This window comes from Puntigrus tetrazona, chromosome 11, assembly GCF_018831695.1.
Source record: "Puntigrus tetrazona isolate hp1 chromosome 11, ASM1883169v1, whole genome shotgun sequence".
Taxonomy (NCBI): Eukaryota; Metazoa; Chordata; class Actinopteri; order Cypriniformes; family Cyprinidae; genus Puntigrus; species Puntigrus tetrazona.
In genome coordinates this window covers 20,152,018-20,167,254 of record NC_056709.1, presented here as the reverse complement: position 1 = coordinate 20,167,254, position 15,237 = coordinate 20,152,018, and the positions used below count along the sequence as shown (strand labels likewise).

The 15,237-nt window shown below is 35.5% G+C and overlaps 2 protein-coding genes across 3 annotated transcripts; one reads left to right on the top strand and one right to left on the bottom strand.

Annotated features, from left to right (window-relative positions):
- Nucleotides 1–129: 129 nt before the first annotated feature.
- On the top strand, nt 130–2,036 carry LOC122354112. Of its 2 annotated transcripts, none has more exons than XM_043252132.1 (6): nt 130–432; nt 772–805; nt 1,020–1,123; nt 1,248–1,346; nt 1,426–1,472; nt 1,630–2,036. In XM_043252132.1, exons 1-6 carry the CDS (start codon nt 369–371, stop codon nt 1,888–1,890), a joined length of 609 nt encoding a protein of 202 aa, XP_043108067.1. In that variant the 5' UTR covers nt 130–368; the 3' UTR covers nt 1,891–2,036. The 2 variants fall into 2 exon arrangements, with proteins under 2 accessions (XP_043108067.1, XP_043108068.1); XM_043252133.1 differs by having other exon boundaries at nt 1,598–2,036.
- Nucleotides 2,037–2,122: 86 nt separating this feature from the next.
- Nucleotides 2,123–14,433, bottom strand: csf1a (colony stimulating factor 1a (macrophage)). Its single transcript, XM_043252131.1, has 7 exons — nt 14,191–14,433; nt 11,376–11,489; nt 10,947–11,009; nt 7,563–7,733; nt 6,798–6,987; nt 5,784–6,590; nt 2,123–5,509 (listed from the first exon to the last, which is right to left on the bottom strand). Exons 1-7 carry the CDS (start codon nt 14,221–14,223, stop codon nt 5,289–5,291), a joined length of 1,599 nt encoding a protein of 532 aa, XP_043108066.1. The 5' UTR covers nt 14,224–14,433; the 3' UTR covers nt 2,123–5,288.
- Nucleotides 14,434–15,237: the final 804 nt, after the last annotated feature.

The following is a 15,237-nucleotide window of genomic DNA, read 5'->3' as shown; positions in this document are numbered from 1 at the left end:
GTAAATTGTTGCACTCATAGCCAAAATGAACAGTTCACCTTCAAAATGCACATGATTTTACAGTTTAAAAAAAAAACACAGGTAGAAATTGAATTTAACATTCAGACACTGTCAAAAGGAGAATACCTCAGTACTATGTTTTCAGTCTTGTACCTTATTTAAGACTGGTGACGCTCAACCACAACTTTCCACTGACTCTAGATAATCACTGAGCACTTCCGTGGCTGTGCTTTTAAGGGGAGACTTGATCAACGCTTTGATTAAATATACATTTATATATATATATATATACATTTATATATATATTAAAGATCATTATAAAAGGAATTTGAAAATCGAAATAATTTGTGTGAGTTTCTGAAGGCATCATGTGGATTATCCATCCTGTGATTGTTTTTACTCTTTGTATGTTTTTCTTCAGTGTGTTGGCAGGTAAGACACGTGGCATAGATTTTATTTTATTATTTACTTTAAAATGCATTGATTATTGTTCAAAACCAGAAACGTAGTCTATATATTTTCATATAAAAATATTATAATAATAATAATAAAAAAATGTAAGATTAAAGTTGAAAAGTTTAAATATAACAGATAACTTGGATATTTATTTATTAGGGTGAAAACACAGATGTATAAAATAGTACGAGATATTGATGTAAATGATGCTTGAAATTAATTTGACATGAAATTTGTAACTTTGTTACATAATGTTTTAATATTATAGACTTCTATCAGCTTATTCTAATGCAATTTTTTTGTTTGTTTTTGCAGACACCAACCATAAAAACCCAGGAAACGCAGCTTGGTAATTCTATAATTATTATCTATGTATTATTTTCTTAACAGAAATACAATTTGAATTTACACAATATAACACACTTCAAATCTTTTTTGCTTTGAATAAAGAATTTGTATTTTCTTCCGTGAGAAATGATCGAGTCTTGAAACTGTTCTTCTCCTCACTACCTAATTTAATATTGTGATGATTTGAGATAACAAAATTGATTTTTTTGTTTTAGTGACAATATTCATCTCTTGCTGTACGCCATCATCTGTTTTCTCATTGCCGTAGTTATCATTCTCCTGGTTCTTCTGTTTAAAATGTTCATCTCAATGCAAAAGGGTGAGTGCGCTACAGTACTAATTGCTTATTTATTCCTTATTTAATTTTAATTTTTCTTAATTCATCAAAATATGTAGCTTTCGTGTAATATTTTGTTGTTGTTGTTGTTGTTGTTTAAACTCAGCCATTAAAAGAAACACTATCCAAACCATCAGCGACACGAGGGAATCAACCGCTTTGTGCCAGAATAGCGCTTTAAGCGTTTCCCCTACTTCAGGCGATGGTAAAAACACACATTTTACAAGTTCTACCATTCGTCCACTGAGATTTTCACACTAAACCTTTTCCTTGTCAACAATTAGGTGCAGATAATTCATCTTCTACTAGTTCTGGGACCCCTGAAGGCTCGGTAAGTCATTCGAGAACCATTAACTTCTTCCCCGTGCATCTGAAAGCCATCACTACGTATTCCAGATGAGTTACACACCATTTAAAGAATGTTACAATACTTTATTGCCATTTTTGTTTCTTAAGGGCTTTTGTTTTTGTGTGTTTTTGGATGTCAGCTGTCAGATCTTTCCACTACCTCTCAACGGTACGTAAGCCTTGAAGACCGTCGAAAGACTTCTGACTACATAAATGTTTCAGAAACTGGACTAGTGGACTTTAAAAAAATGGATATAGACTATGTCAATGTTCAAGAGTCCCAACAGAAAAAGGTTAAAAGTAAAGGCCAAGTGAGCCGTGATGACGGTACGACAAGTATTAGCAGCGATGATTCTGCTGTGAATTACTCCAAAGTTGTCTTTACTAAGGCGAATAAGTGAAAGATCATTAGTAGATTCACTGAAATGTGCTTAAAAGGATCAGACATTGAGAACTGAATAACGTCGTCATTTACTCAACCTCATTGTGTGGTTCAAAAAAATATATTTTCGCCCCTAACTATTAAAAAGTCAGTGTGGTCAAATATAATATTTTGTTGTGTATGTGTATGTATATGTACATAATATATATATATATATATATATATATATATATATATATATATATATATATATATGTGTGTGTGTGTGTGTGTGTGCACATATATAAGATAAGATATGTATATATAAAATATAAAGTCTTAATTTAAATTAGCAATGCGAGTTTGAACAACATAAGGCTCAGTAAATAATTGGGTAAATTCTAAAGGATGTGCATGTATAAAGTAAAAACTTCCAAATTCAGCCTTTTCCAAATAAAAACAAACACGAGGAATAGGATGCGTTATTTTTCCAATGCATTTTCAGGCGTGCATTTTAGTGCGTTTTTCAGATCATAAAACACCACATCCTGACAGGAAGGAACCAGACATGCATCTGCGAAAGCCTACCAGTAATAAATAACCACTCTAAATGTGTAGTCATCAAACGCTGTGCTGTGATAACAAACATGCCTCTTTTCAACATCGGCGCTTTATGCTTTTCCACCACAAAGCGTAATTTTTCATTTAGGACCCGGGGGAAACTCACCATGTAATGCACCATTTCTGAGGAACGTTGATCTAAGGATCATAATAAAATATAAGTTATCTCAGATATATCCCAGTACCACCATTTTTAATATGTGATATTTACAGGTTTAATGTTTGATAATTATGTCACATCAAAATGGCGGGATTATAGTGAATCCCATTGACTTGCTCTGACAGCGTCTCACCACTTGGTGGTATCAACAGCTCTCCATGTGTTGCTATATGGTGATGTAGTAAACACTATGGAAAGCCTGTTAGGATGTGAACTTCGTGCTATGCCTCAATGCTATTTGTAGCACATTTCTGCACGAGTTAATGCCAAGAGCACACTGAAACAAATTCAATGTTATATCATCCTTCTAATTTTAAGGCCAATCCTAACCGCATAGCAACATAGCAATAACCCATAGCGATATCTGATTGCTGCAGACTCTGAAAATATCCTAAAAGGACTATAAAAGTCACCCACTTTATTCTAATAAGACACAGATGTTTAAATAATTAGAGGAGACATCCAAGTTCCAAGAAACGCTCTATTCGAGTTAGCATTTGAATTGAATTCATTACGAAATTAGTTGTGTTTTGCGGCACTCCTTTCAGGTACTGCAAAGAGACTGCTTTAAAATTCAATTTCCAGAATGGAATAATTGCAGTTCAGTCAACCTAAAGTGCATGTATTTGCAAATTTTGTGTCATGGAAGCACTGCAACAAACATGCTTGCCTGCATGTGGTTCTGGTTAAGTTTGAAATACAGTTAATTATATAACAGATGCTAAAGTTGAAGAGTGTTTCATCTTTAGCGGGAGGGCGAGATAGAAATGCCATTGCATTACTCACATCCGACTAGTAATGACCTTTGATCTGTCTGTTTGATTAAATACTCGTCGTCGAGCGCATCATGATGTTAACGCAAAATAGACTGTTCTTAATAAATTCATAATGAAACCAAAGTGTTTTCTTTATACAAAATTCGTCTTTGTCACATAATTAAACATTTAATTACAAAAGTGTTTTTTTTTATTATTCTCAGGCAGTTAAAAGAAATCGACTGTTGCACAATAAAAGGCAATGATACAGGGAGAATTCCAATCATTTTTTGGCACATCCACAGAGGTTTGGCCTCTGAAATTTGGTGGTTTGGTTAAACAACAACACTCTGTTTTCAGGAATCCCCACTAAAACTAATGTAAACCGTACCGTACAGATGTTAATTCAAGATTCTGACATTTGAACTCAAGCTTTGCACATAGAAATTTACTTAGCGGATATCAATTGGTTTTATGCCAGTGTAATCGAATTAGGTTGTAAAACTTAAAAAAACGATGATAGAAAGGGAAAAACAAAGAACAGCGGTATATGTCCAATGTTGTAAGCTATCATTAAATATCTCTGTGTGATTTTGAAGGTTTTAGTATGTAGACAGTATCACAATCACGTACTGATAAAAAAAACCCCAAAAACTGCAATGTGTTTAATTTCTTGTGTGAAATTTCTTAGCCTTGAAAACCATTAAACCTCTCATTTGTCTAGAATGATAATTCCAACTGAAGTGTCTCTGAAATGTCACTGAATGGTCAAGTAAAAGCTTCAAACAGCAAACCTTCAGTTCTCAGTCCCAGCATGACACATTTAAATGCCTTAATGCCTGAAAGTGTTTTTAAACGGATTGTTCACTCAAAAATAAAAAGGTTGTCTTAATTAACTCACCCTCATGTTGTTCAAAACCCATATGACTTAGTTTTTAGTTTCTTCTGTGAAGCACACAGAAAAACTTTCACCAACTTAGTCCGCATATGGATGCGAAAGCCCCATGAAACTATTATTAATCCGGTCCCTTCAATGGTATATGATTTAGATTAAGGGTGCGTAAATAAGGGAGTTTTGTTTTAATTCCTTTTTTTTCAAACTAATTCTTTGCACATACTTCTGCCCGACACTTCTTATTTTATTAAAGTCATATGTTAGAGGAGAAAAGCAGCATGTGACTTGAAAGCAATAAAATAACGCACATCTGAATTAAGACACAGACGTGAAAAGGAAAAAAAAACTGAAACATGTTTTAATGACCAACACATTGTTCAGGTTCACCCCATTTTTTTTACATATTTTTTTATTGGTACTGAATAAAATTTATTGTTATTAGATTCTTTTTACAATATGAGCCAAGCAAATTATAAGATTAATTATTTGCCTCAGATATTATGATGGCATTCAGAATGTGGCTCCATCCCACCTGCCATGTATATACAGTATATATTCATTTATTTATTTACACTCCATATATATTTGCGTTTGAAAATGAGTACAATCTGACATCTGAAAGAAAATGAACTTTTTTTAAGAAAGATCAACATTTTCCGTTTAACATTTCGTGGTCAGTTCCAGGTTAAAATGTGCAAAAGTAATTTGTTCTAGTACCATGTCCCAATCACAGACCTCTTTTGAGCAATAAAAGATGTCTTTTAAAATGTATTATAATGAGAAAAAAGCTACCTGCTGATATTTTGTCTCCCGATTTGCTGTTTGTTTGGAATAAATAATGAACTCCAGTTCATATTGGAAACATCAAAGAATGTTGATTTTTCTGTTTGAACGAGATCCCTTGGGACACCCTGCTGAAAAGACCACCATAGCTGGTCATCAGCGTATGTTTTGGCTACTGGTCACAGCATGTATTTCTCAAGACCAGCACTGATCTGGAAGCCATTCTAATGGGGTCTTCTCAGCAGAGCAAAAATTAATTGCGAGTCACTTACTTTTTGTTGCCTGTAAAACAGGACAGTTATGAGCAGAAGTCCACCACACCCTAATGCAACTAAGAGGACCGTGCCAAAAGAGATGATTGCACTGCTGGATTGTTCTGTGGCAGTGTTCCTTTGATTTTCTCTGTCTGGGTGGATCTGGTCCTTCATCTCCTGGGATCCTCGGTCTTTAAAATCCAAAGGCACAGAATTAATAACACATGACTGAAGCGACCTTGAATGCATTCTTCTACTCAATAGACACGTTTGAAGTCTACTACACTTAAATAAAATAGAAATATTAGAAACTTTTCATAAAGTTATGATAAAGGCACACAGCAATATTACTGAAATAAAAAAGGAAAACAGAACAAATAAAAGCTCATTCAAAATATTATAAAAGAAATAGCATAGTACATAAATAACATGCAATAAAACACTGCTGCTATCTAGCTTCCTCACCTTTGCTGAGCTTCGCTTCATGGATGGTTCTCATGAAATTCCTTGGCACCCTCACTGGACTTTGGGTGTGTGTTTGGAAATTTTCAGGAGGGCTGTGTAAATGACCTGGCTCTTCAACAAGGGCGCTCAGACCTTCTGACGAATACGCAGCTGTTTTCAAAGAAGACAGAACTGTGGCTGTGACTGGTACAATGTGTTTACTCTGTTGAAGCATTTGGGAAGGCTTGCTTTTTATCTCTCTGTATGCCGGTTCAGATGTTGGAGCAACTGAGTTCTGTGATAATTTTACATAGGAACTAGATGGTCCTGTTTGGCTTTTGAAATCTAAAGATCTCTTGGCAAGTAAAAGCGGCGTGCTATTCTCCACATGGTCCTGCGTGCTATCGCTTGTGCTTTTTCGATTGGGGCCAGAGGTGGTTGTCTCAACACTTGAGTCAGTTCTGCTTGGAAATACATCCTGAAAATTTGTAAATGAAGGGAAAAGATCTGGTGATGGCACGTGGTGCCTTTCTGAATTTGAAGGTTCTTTGTGTAAGACTGGAGTGCTACCAAAAAGGAAGTTGGATAAGTTTTCTTCTGATCTCCACGTGGCAGGTGTTCCTGGATCTAGTGTTTGACGATTGGTTACTGGGACAGCAGACTTGAATTGTAAAGTTCCCTCATTACCACTGGTTTCCACAGGTGAAAAGGATGATCTTTGTGAGGATAGAGTGGATTTCGGGTAAATATTCCAATGGCTTGTGGATGCAGATGACTTTGATGATTCATTGCTCGCCGTTGGACAAATACAGGCGCAATTGGAGGCACCTAGTGGAAATGTAATGGAAATTAGGATAAAAACACAACTAAAGTTAGATGAGCTTAGTAAAGTTTGTTACTTTGTTACAATGCAAAGCTAGTTAAAATGGGCAAGCTTGTTTTGAAAACTTCTTGTTAAACTGCTTTTCTTTAAACATAAATGCTCTCAGAATCTAGCGAGTATGTCATTTCAGATGTTTGCTGGACTTGTGCTACCTGCTGTTTGCCTAAGTGGTTCAGTGGTGGATTCTGGGTAATCTTCTGTGTACTCCTCCTCACAGTTCCAGTCCACGGGCTTGTCGTTCTGAATCATCAGACCCATATACATGCGTATCACTTCCTCAGCTTTCTCCAAAGCTGCCCTGGGTAAAGTCATGTGGGTTCTTATGAACTTCATTGGGCTATCCTGTAGGGTGTAAAACATGTTTTTTGGGGGGGGGTTTTCAGCAGAATTAGGCTGAACCTTAACTTAACTGGGAACGCAGATGGTAGGCTACACGGGTCATTGTAAAGATATTTTAATGCAAATATTTTCATTCAAGGAGACCGTTTAATAACATATCCATTACCTTTTCAGGTTAAATCAGTTTTATAGAGTTTTGTGAAACATTCCAGGACATATAAATTAGCTATTTAAGTAGCATCCTGCCAAAGACAACAAGCTGTCTGACTTAGTTTTAAAAATAGAGTAGACAAAGACATATGATGCAGCATGGCATTTATCTGTGATTTAATTAGGAATGCAACTGGAAAGGTTTCCTCAGGACTTTAGAGGAGCAATGTAGTAGGAAACATTTATGTGGGTGATACAGATTACATTATAAGCATGTGGTCCAATTTAATTAATGTTTGCAGTAGTTAAATGATCATAACTCTGAATTCCAAAAATCGTCAAGAATTCAACATTTATGAATTCACAAAAGACAAAACTAATAGACATTTAGGCACCACTGCTGCCAAAGACAAGATTGATGGATTTACCTCAATCTCCTCATTGATTGGAGGGATGCATCTCTGGGAGTAAATGTTGTAGATCAAGTTCTTCAGTGAATTAGTATAACGGTAATTGTCCGAGTCCCTAGCATATCTGAACTGGGTGTTGAGGAGCTCCAGTATGTGAGGGAATGCTGCTTTAACATAACACACAACACCCTGGAACACACAAACACAATGAACATTTGATACTATCGAACATACTGATGTTATTCAGACCTGGGTCACACAATATAACACACGTTTGTTTTAGACTGCATTTTGTGACCATTATTCCTATTGTAATGCAAGATTTGCAATTGACAGTGCTTGCAAATTTCATGCTTCATATCAAACCTGCTCTTTCATAGAGCTTGCAATCCATGTGAATGCTGATGGGGTGTTTCCAATTCTCCAGAAGGGTATATGTACATCTGGCCAGCAGGACTTTTCTTACTTACAAATGAAGGAAATGTATGCTGCATTCTCTAAAATAAATGGTCTTTGCATTGCATTCGATCGTCTTTACCTAATAGCATGCGCGCAGTGGATGGATCCTTTGCAGTAAATGGGTGCCAGAATGAGAGTCCAAACAGCTGGTTAAACCATCACAGTACCCTAGTCCACCGATTCATTTTAGAAACAAATCCACCATGAAGGCATTTTAAAACCTAAAAAGTAACACCGGTATATAATTTCAATAATTTGTCATTTTTCTTTATTTAACTAATAAGTCTCATTGATATTTAAAACAAGAGAGACTTTGCCATGGTATCAGTCATACAGTAAAACATTTTTTTTTAATACAACAAGAACACATTACCACAACATTTAAGCATATCCTCTCAACAAAAACAATCACAAGCTTCCAACACCACTCCCTTTAAGATGCCTTTAAATTCACCAAGAGACACAAATTTAGCTTTTTTGCTAATTATTCCATGCTCAGGGTGCACAATATGAAAATTAAGTTTTCACTAGTTCTGTGCAAACTCATGGTATGTTAAAAAGCAAACACTTTCAAGATTGTATCTGGTAATTGCCAGAACAAGACAAAGATGCATACAGAGAAAAGCTGGTTCACTTAAAGTTTCTTTATAGATACAAATGCACCAGTAATTCATAACCAGTTGTCTGATCTACCAGTAATCCATAATGTCCTCCAGTTAAGGATGGAATTGTATTTCAGCCAAAGTTAAAGTTAAAGTTGTTACTTTGTTTCTTATTGTGTTTTTTTCTAGCAGCTGTTTAGGCTCTCATTCAGACAGCACCCGTTTATTACAGAGGAAGTGATATAATAATACATTTCTCCAAAATCTGTTCTCAGGAAGAAACAAACTCATTTATATCTTGGATGGCCTGAGGGTAAACTCATTTTCAGTAAACTGTCATTTGTGGGTAAACTATATTTAATGAATTTAATTTACCCGTTTTTTTTAAATTGACATTTCGTGCAAAGGCTTTCCAGTCTAGTGGAGTGGAACTTTTTATCCATACAAACGTTCACACAAATAGCAGGGTAAGTTCCCTCAGGGATAAGTGACTTGGTCAAGAACACAATTACAGCAGTATTTTTGCTCACTTGCTTAGTTTGGCAGCCTGAAATCTTTGAATTGTCACTTCATCTGTTGCTACCAGTATCACAGACAGAGATTTAAGATGCATTCTTCAACATAAGGGACATCTGGCATATATATATGAACATGTTGAATTGCAGGGATCCCAAAACACATCTGTGTCCAGAGCAGTCTTCAAGCTGTGATCTTTCAAACTCTTAACATGACTGATGGCCTTGTAAATTTCCAAAAGCACGTTTCGACTGTTGCACTATTTTTGTTCTGTCAGTGGTCTCCTTCAGTAAACTTTTCCTCTTCGCACTTTATACACACCATGCTGAGAGTTTGAAAGCCTTTAAAACAGACTTTCATTGACCTGAAAAAATATGCAAAAATAACCTATATTGATAACACTTAATTCTTAGCTCTAAAGAATGCGATAAACTTCAGATTTCATCATGAAAACATTGGCAGTGTATTTAAGGCATGACACATTCCCCCTGATCAGAGGTGGTGCATTTGTATGTTATTGGTTTTGGTTTTGTGTAAATCTGAAAGATGAATTTAAATAATTGCTAGCTTCTTTGTTGACAGGCTTTGCCTGAAGTATTAAGTTTGCAGAAATCTCATACCTCCACTAAAAATTCCCCTGACTATGCTACGAATCAGGGGCCCTGAATGATGAATTCAAAAATATTTTGGAGCTATTTTAGACCAGGTGAGCAAGTAGTCTGAGACAGTCCACTGAGACCATGTATGGCTTATCCAGCCCCAGTTAAGTATCAGTGCTAGAGAGTCTAAATAATATAAGAGACACAATATATATAAAGAACCACAGACACAACATAATGTCAACAATGTGTGCAATTAATCAGTTCAAAGTGAGTAAAATAAATAAATAAATAAAATGTCCGACCAAGCAGTCTTTGCTGAACCAATAAAACAAACCTTGATGACCCACAGGACCCACATTAGATCGACACAAACAGCTGGACCTCAAGCACAAACGTAAAACTACCACAGCTGAAAAACTGAGCCCAAACATTTCTAAGAAAAACAGCAAGAAAGATCGAAGGAGCAAAATAAAACATCAAAAAACAACCACATTTATTAACAAATAAATAGCAACAGTAATTAAACTAAACATGCATTCACTCCAGTAGCAGGCTGTATAGAGTCCAACACCAATAGGATTAAATGATCAGTGAATAACTAAATATATTTGCAAACGTCAGCAACACACTGGAAAATGTGTAACAACAGAAATCAAATCTCCAAAAGCAACACTCACGATTGATACTTTATCATACAAGATGAAATATCTGACTTAAAATAACAGCCATTCTAGTGAACAAAAAGACAGCAAATCCATGAGTTCTGATTCTTTGGGATTGTATATTCAGACAGGTCAAAAGTCTCTTTAAAACAGGCTCTCAAAGCCGTTTATTTATTTTGCTCAGGAGGATTTTGTAGTAATCTCAATCCCTCATATTGCTGCTGAGCTGCTGAGAGACACGACCTCACAACAGAGACCTCTAAGATCATTTCCCTAAAGAACTAAGCTTCTGCTTGTGCAAAACAGTAGCGTTTCAAAAATTCAGGGAGTTCTAGTGCAACCGCTTTGGCTGTCATGAAAAACAGGGTATATACTGTATGTTATGACTGCTGAACTGCTTAAATAGCTTACATTTGCATCGAATGGTTTTGTTTCTTCTCTGTCGAAACAAAATGTAAAAAAATATGGGTCTTTCATATACTATTCGTAACTGTTGAAATTCCCATAGGAAAGCTGGTAATCCATATCTGCCATAACATGAAAAAGGGAATATCTGCATACCAGGTTCTGGCGCTCAGTGAAGGTGTAGGTTATTGAACAACCATTTTGCATCTGGTTCTTCATCTGCAAAGAAAAAGCATTAAAAATCACAGTTTGCGATATGTTTATCTCATATTTATCAACATCAGAGTCAATTTTAACAGGGGTTTTAAAAGAGTCCAGACACACTTTCATTAGACTTTTTCCATTTAGATTATCAGCACTATTTATTGTGCTTTCATTCATTTGGAAAGACTGAATGCCAAAATACGTTTTACTTCACTATTAAATTTCACTAGCAGCGCTCCAAAACATTTATGCACGAGACAGCTGTGGGATTTTAAAACAAAGAAAGTGTAATAAATGTTTTTCTGTGTAATACTATAATACAAGTGTATTTTGGTTTAATCCACAAGATGATTAACCCCTAGTAAAAGCGGCACATCTTACCAGACGTCTTAAATTTAAGAGATGGTCCTGGGTGACAGAGTGCTTACATGGACCTGGCACACCAGCGTACACCAAACGAAAGCCCAGGATAAGGAAGAAGCACAGATGCCTTACCTATAAGCACAAACTGATTATTAGTTCAAATTACAAAAAACTGCATAAACAAAGTAGATTTTATATGTTTAATTGTGTTCCTGCTTGAAGTACGTTTTGCTGTCTATCAGAATTTAAATATCCAGTGTTGCTTAAGAATAATGCTCTATCATTTCAATGCCAATATCAGTTTGGGGGTGAGTGTTTTTTTTAATAACTCATCTGTTCAAATTATATTAAGCTTTACATTTCCGCATTAATAAGGGTGTGATAATAAGTATTGCCTGATTGTCACGCTAGAGGGTTGTGATTTAAGCAACCATGCAGAGGTGACACTTGGCCCTGCCCACTTTGGCTGCACATTTTCTTCTGCTATATTACTATTGAATAAAGCTTAACGGCTAAGTTGGATCACATGTGCCTTGATAGCCAATCACATCACATATTTGACATCACTGATTTTCAGTGGAATTATATAGGAGCACCCAGAAGTTTAAAGGGACACCTGTAAAGCACATTGCTCACTGAGAGGTTTGAGAGAGGTTTGGATCTTTCTAGATCCAGACAACCTAATATCACTTCAGTGCTAATTCACCCACTTAGACATTTCACGTTTAATTCAATGTGACGCTTTCCATTTCTTTAGCTGCTAGCAAAATTAAGAAAATAATAACAGCTTGTTCTCATTATTTTTGTCCAGTTTACATATGACTTTAAACATATCCAAAGCTACAAAGTATTAGTGAAAATCTCCCTGGAGCAAATGGTGTTGAAAGTGGGAAGATGTTGATGGGAAAGGAATGTAACCTCAGTAACTCCCCAATCCTTGAAGCATGTGTTTAACCTGAGAAACGTATCTATAATTCATATTTATTGTGTTTTTGATCCTCTGAATTATCCAAGACCATTTATGCGACACAACAGGGACTTATCATATAATTTTACAATACTACAATTAATAAAATCATAACATGACAATAAGTACTTCCTAACCTCTCAGAACATAAAGGAAATTTCATAACCTCTGGTGTAGAAACTCACTCAAACTATAAAACTGTTTAAAATGTTGGCCAGATCAGCGAAATAGATGACTACTCCAGATCATTGCCCAAAATCATTGAAGCAAAGTCATGCACACACAGTCGTATGTATAGCAGATGTGATGCTTCACGTGTCAACCTCTTAAAGTTTGATAAAACCAGACAGCATGTTAATAACATCTTGACCAAACCTTACAAGCAACATTAGCTTTGCCTTATTGGAGTCAGAAATAAAAAGTGTTTAACAAGACTCTTTTATGACACATAATTGCAAATAGTTTGTCGCAAATTAAATTCAATTAGCTATATAGATATCAGTATGACAAGGCAATAAAATGCAAAAATAACCAAAGAAATTTAGAAAGCAGTTAAGAGAGTCTCAAATATGTATAGAAACAAATACGTGCATACATTTGGGGGGTTTCCGCTAAGATTATTGGGGTAAATTTTACAATATAATTAGAAGAAGTAGTTGGATATTGCATTTCTTCTACTTCGAACTTCAATGTTTATTCAGTGTGTTACTGGGCCATCCTTTGGGGGTCCCCCATGGTGAAAGGAGGGGGATCCCCCTCAGGGTTTTAAAAATAAATAAACATCCTAATAAACATATAATTTAAAGACTAAAACTAGAAAACATTTATATTATAAGCAAGAATTTGGTATTGGTATTGCACAAAAAAGTGTAATACCATTTATTTATTAATTCATTAATTACAGCAAAAAAACAGCTAATAATAATACAATATTATATATTATTAATAATACAAATGTAAAAACCAAGTGAAATACTGTTTCCTACTATGTGTCCTGGGGTATCTGGTCAGTGTGATTTAACCAAGTACAAGATGTTCCTGGATCAACTCTTGTTCAATTCTTGTTGATCCTGGAAAAACATTTCAATCAGCCAATAAGAATTGAGGGATAATTTTTTCTGGAAATATAATTTATAGGCTTATGATCAGGGGTAGGTGCTTCTACACTACCATCAGCTATCATTTCCCACAAATTTTAGAATTAATTTTGGGTAGGGTTAGGTTTAGCGGGAAGGATTGGATAAGTCTATATTTTGGACAGTAATGTTGATCCAGGATCAGCAAAAAATGTTGATCCAGGATCATGTCTTACTTGACAAAATCACAGTGACCTGGAGTATCTACCCAATAAAACTTGTAATGATAAAAGGTAAGAAGCATAAAGACCTCATAAAGTGAATGTTTCCATTACCTGATCTTAAATGGCTGCTTGAAACACACTTGTGTGTGTGGGACCAAATAAAAAATACCAAAGAATAAAAAGGACATAGCTGTTCAGCGATCGTCAATACGGTTAGCCGAGGCCAGCCAACCGAAACAACAAAATTTCAGTCCAAGGTTTTCTGCAAGTTCCATGTCTCACAAAATTTGCCCAATATTGTTTAATGGTTTGGCTTTCTTACATTGAAATAGTTTGATAAAAGTTGGAAAAGATTTTACTAGCAAGGAAAACGCTGTTCTCAAGTTTCACAAGAGGGAGATCAAATTAAGGCTCCTCAGAGATCGTATCTGACATTAATCAAACCACATTCTGCACATCAATTCAATTTTATCACACAGAAGCAGAAATTGGATCATTTTTGTATGACACAGACATTCACTTTCCTTAAGCATCAAACCTATGTCAGAGGAAAGCAGCAGACTTACCTTGGCTTTGTGGGCTGTTATGTGTGTGTTCATCTGGCTGACCTGAGCAAATAGAAAGCAATGAAGTCCACATGTAGATTCATTGGATTAGTCTTTTTGTTTTGCGTTTGATCCTAATGAAGATAGTGTCTACTCTCCCGAAGATCTCTATGAGCTTCAAGCGTCCAGATATTGATGACTTTTGAAACAGATCTGCGTGTGAAATAGTTGAGGCTTGCCACCTTGAGAGGGTGAACGTTTCTGCCTGAGGTCTATGGTGGACCAATAAAGCAAGCTTTGGTAAAGACCTCCTCCTCCTCTTCTCCCACAGTTGAGCTTATGAAAAGAGCTCTCTCACTTTTTCTTCACTCAGATCATTCCAACATCCTTTCATTTTATTGATGAAGGAAGGTTTAGCTCTCTCCAGACCAATATAACAATATACTTATGAGCAGAAGTTTAAAATCCAATGGGGATGCCAACTTATCCTCTCATTCTACAAATAGTTTTAAATGCTATAGGTTTCCGTTGAGAGGAACTTGTAGTAGTTTTCTTGTGAAAGATGCATTTGAAGGGGTGATTCAGACAAGAAACGTTTTTACCATTTACTAATACTCAAGTCACGTCAAACCATAAATGACTTTCTTTTGTTTGTATATATGTTATAAATATGCGGTTTGACATCAATGACACCGAATAGCACTGCTTCCCATGTGATTTTATTTATGGTTTACAACAGCATGGGCATTTTTATCTTGTGTTCTGAGGCTGAAACATATCCAAATTGACAAGATGTGAAGATTATAAAATTGTGATAGAATATAAAGAAACTTCTTTATAACGTCTTCATTCACTCTTTTACAATGTTGAAAAAACATTTGTGCAAGCCATTCACATATCTGTTCCAGATATTTGAAATAACCCCTGATGTTTATACATTACATAACACATTGAATTCTCATCCAAAAATAGAAATTCACCTGATCATGTGCAATTAATACACAGTACATTAGCCACTTTGACCTGAGCGTTACAGAGAGGAAGGGTGACCTATGACTTGTTTTCAAA

Bases quoted from the DNA above. Each gene is read 5' to 3' on its own strand.
- LOC122354112 (XM_043252132.1), top strand. From the start codon at position 369: ATGTGGATTATCCATCCTGTGATTGTTTTTACTCTTTGTATGTTTTTC. The intron at 433-771 runs GTAAGACACGTG...TTGTTTTTGCAG, and splicing joins TTTCTTCAGTGTGTTGGCAG to ACACCAACCATAAAAACCCA. The intron at 806-1,019 runs GTAATTCTATAA...TTTTTGTTTTAG, and splicing joins AACCCAGGAAACGCAGCTTG to TGACAATATTCATCTCTTGC.
- csf1a (XM_043252131.1), bottom strand. From the start codon at position 14,223: ATGAACACACACATAACAGCCCACAAAGCCAAG. The intron at 11,010-11,375 runs GTAAGATGTGCC...TTTTCTTTGCAG, and splicing joins TCTTAAATTTAAGACGTCTG to ATGAAGAACCAGATGCAAAA. The intron at 6,988-7,562 runs GTAAATCCATCA...TACACCCTACAG, and splicing joins CAATCAATGAGGAGATTGAG to GATAGCCCAATGAAGTTCAT.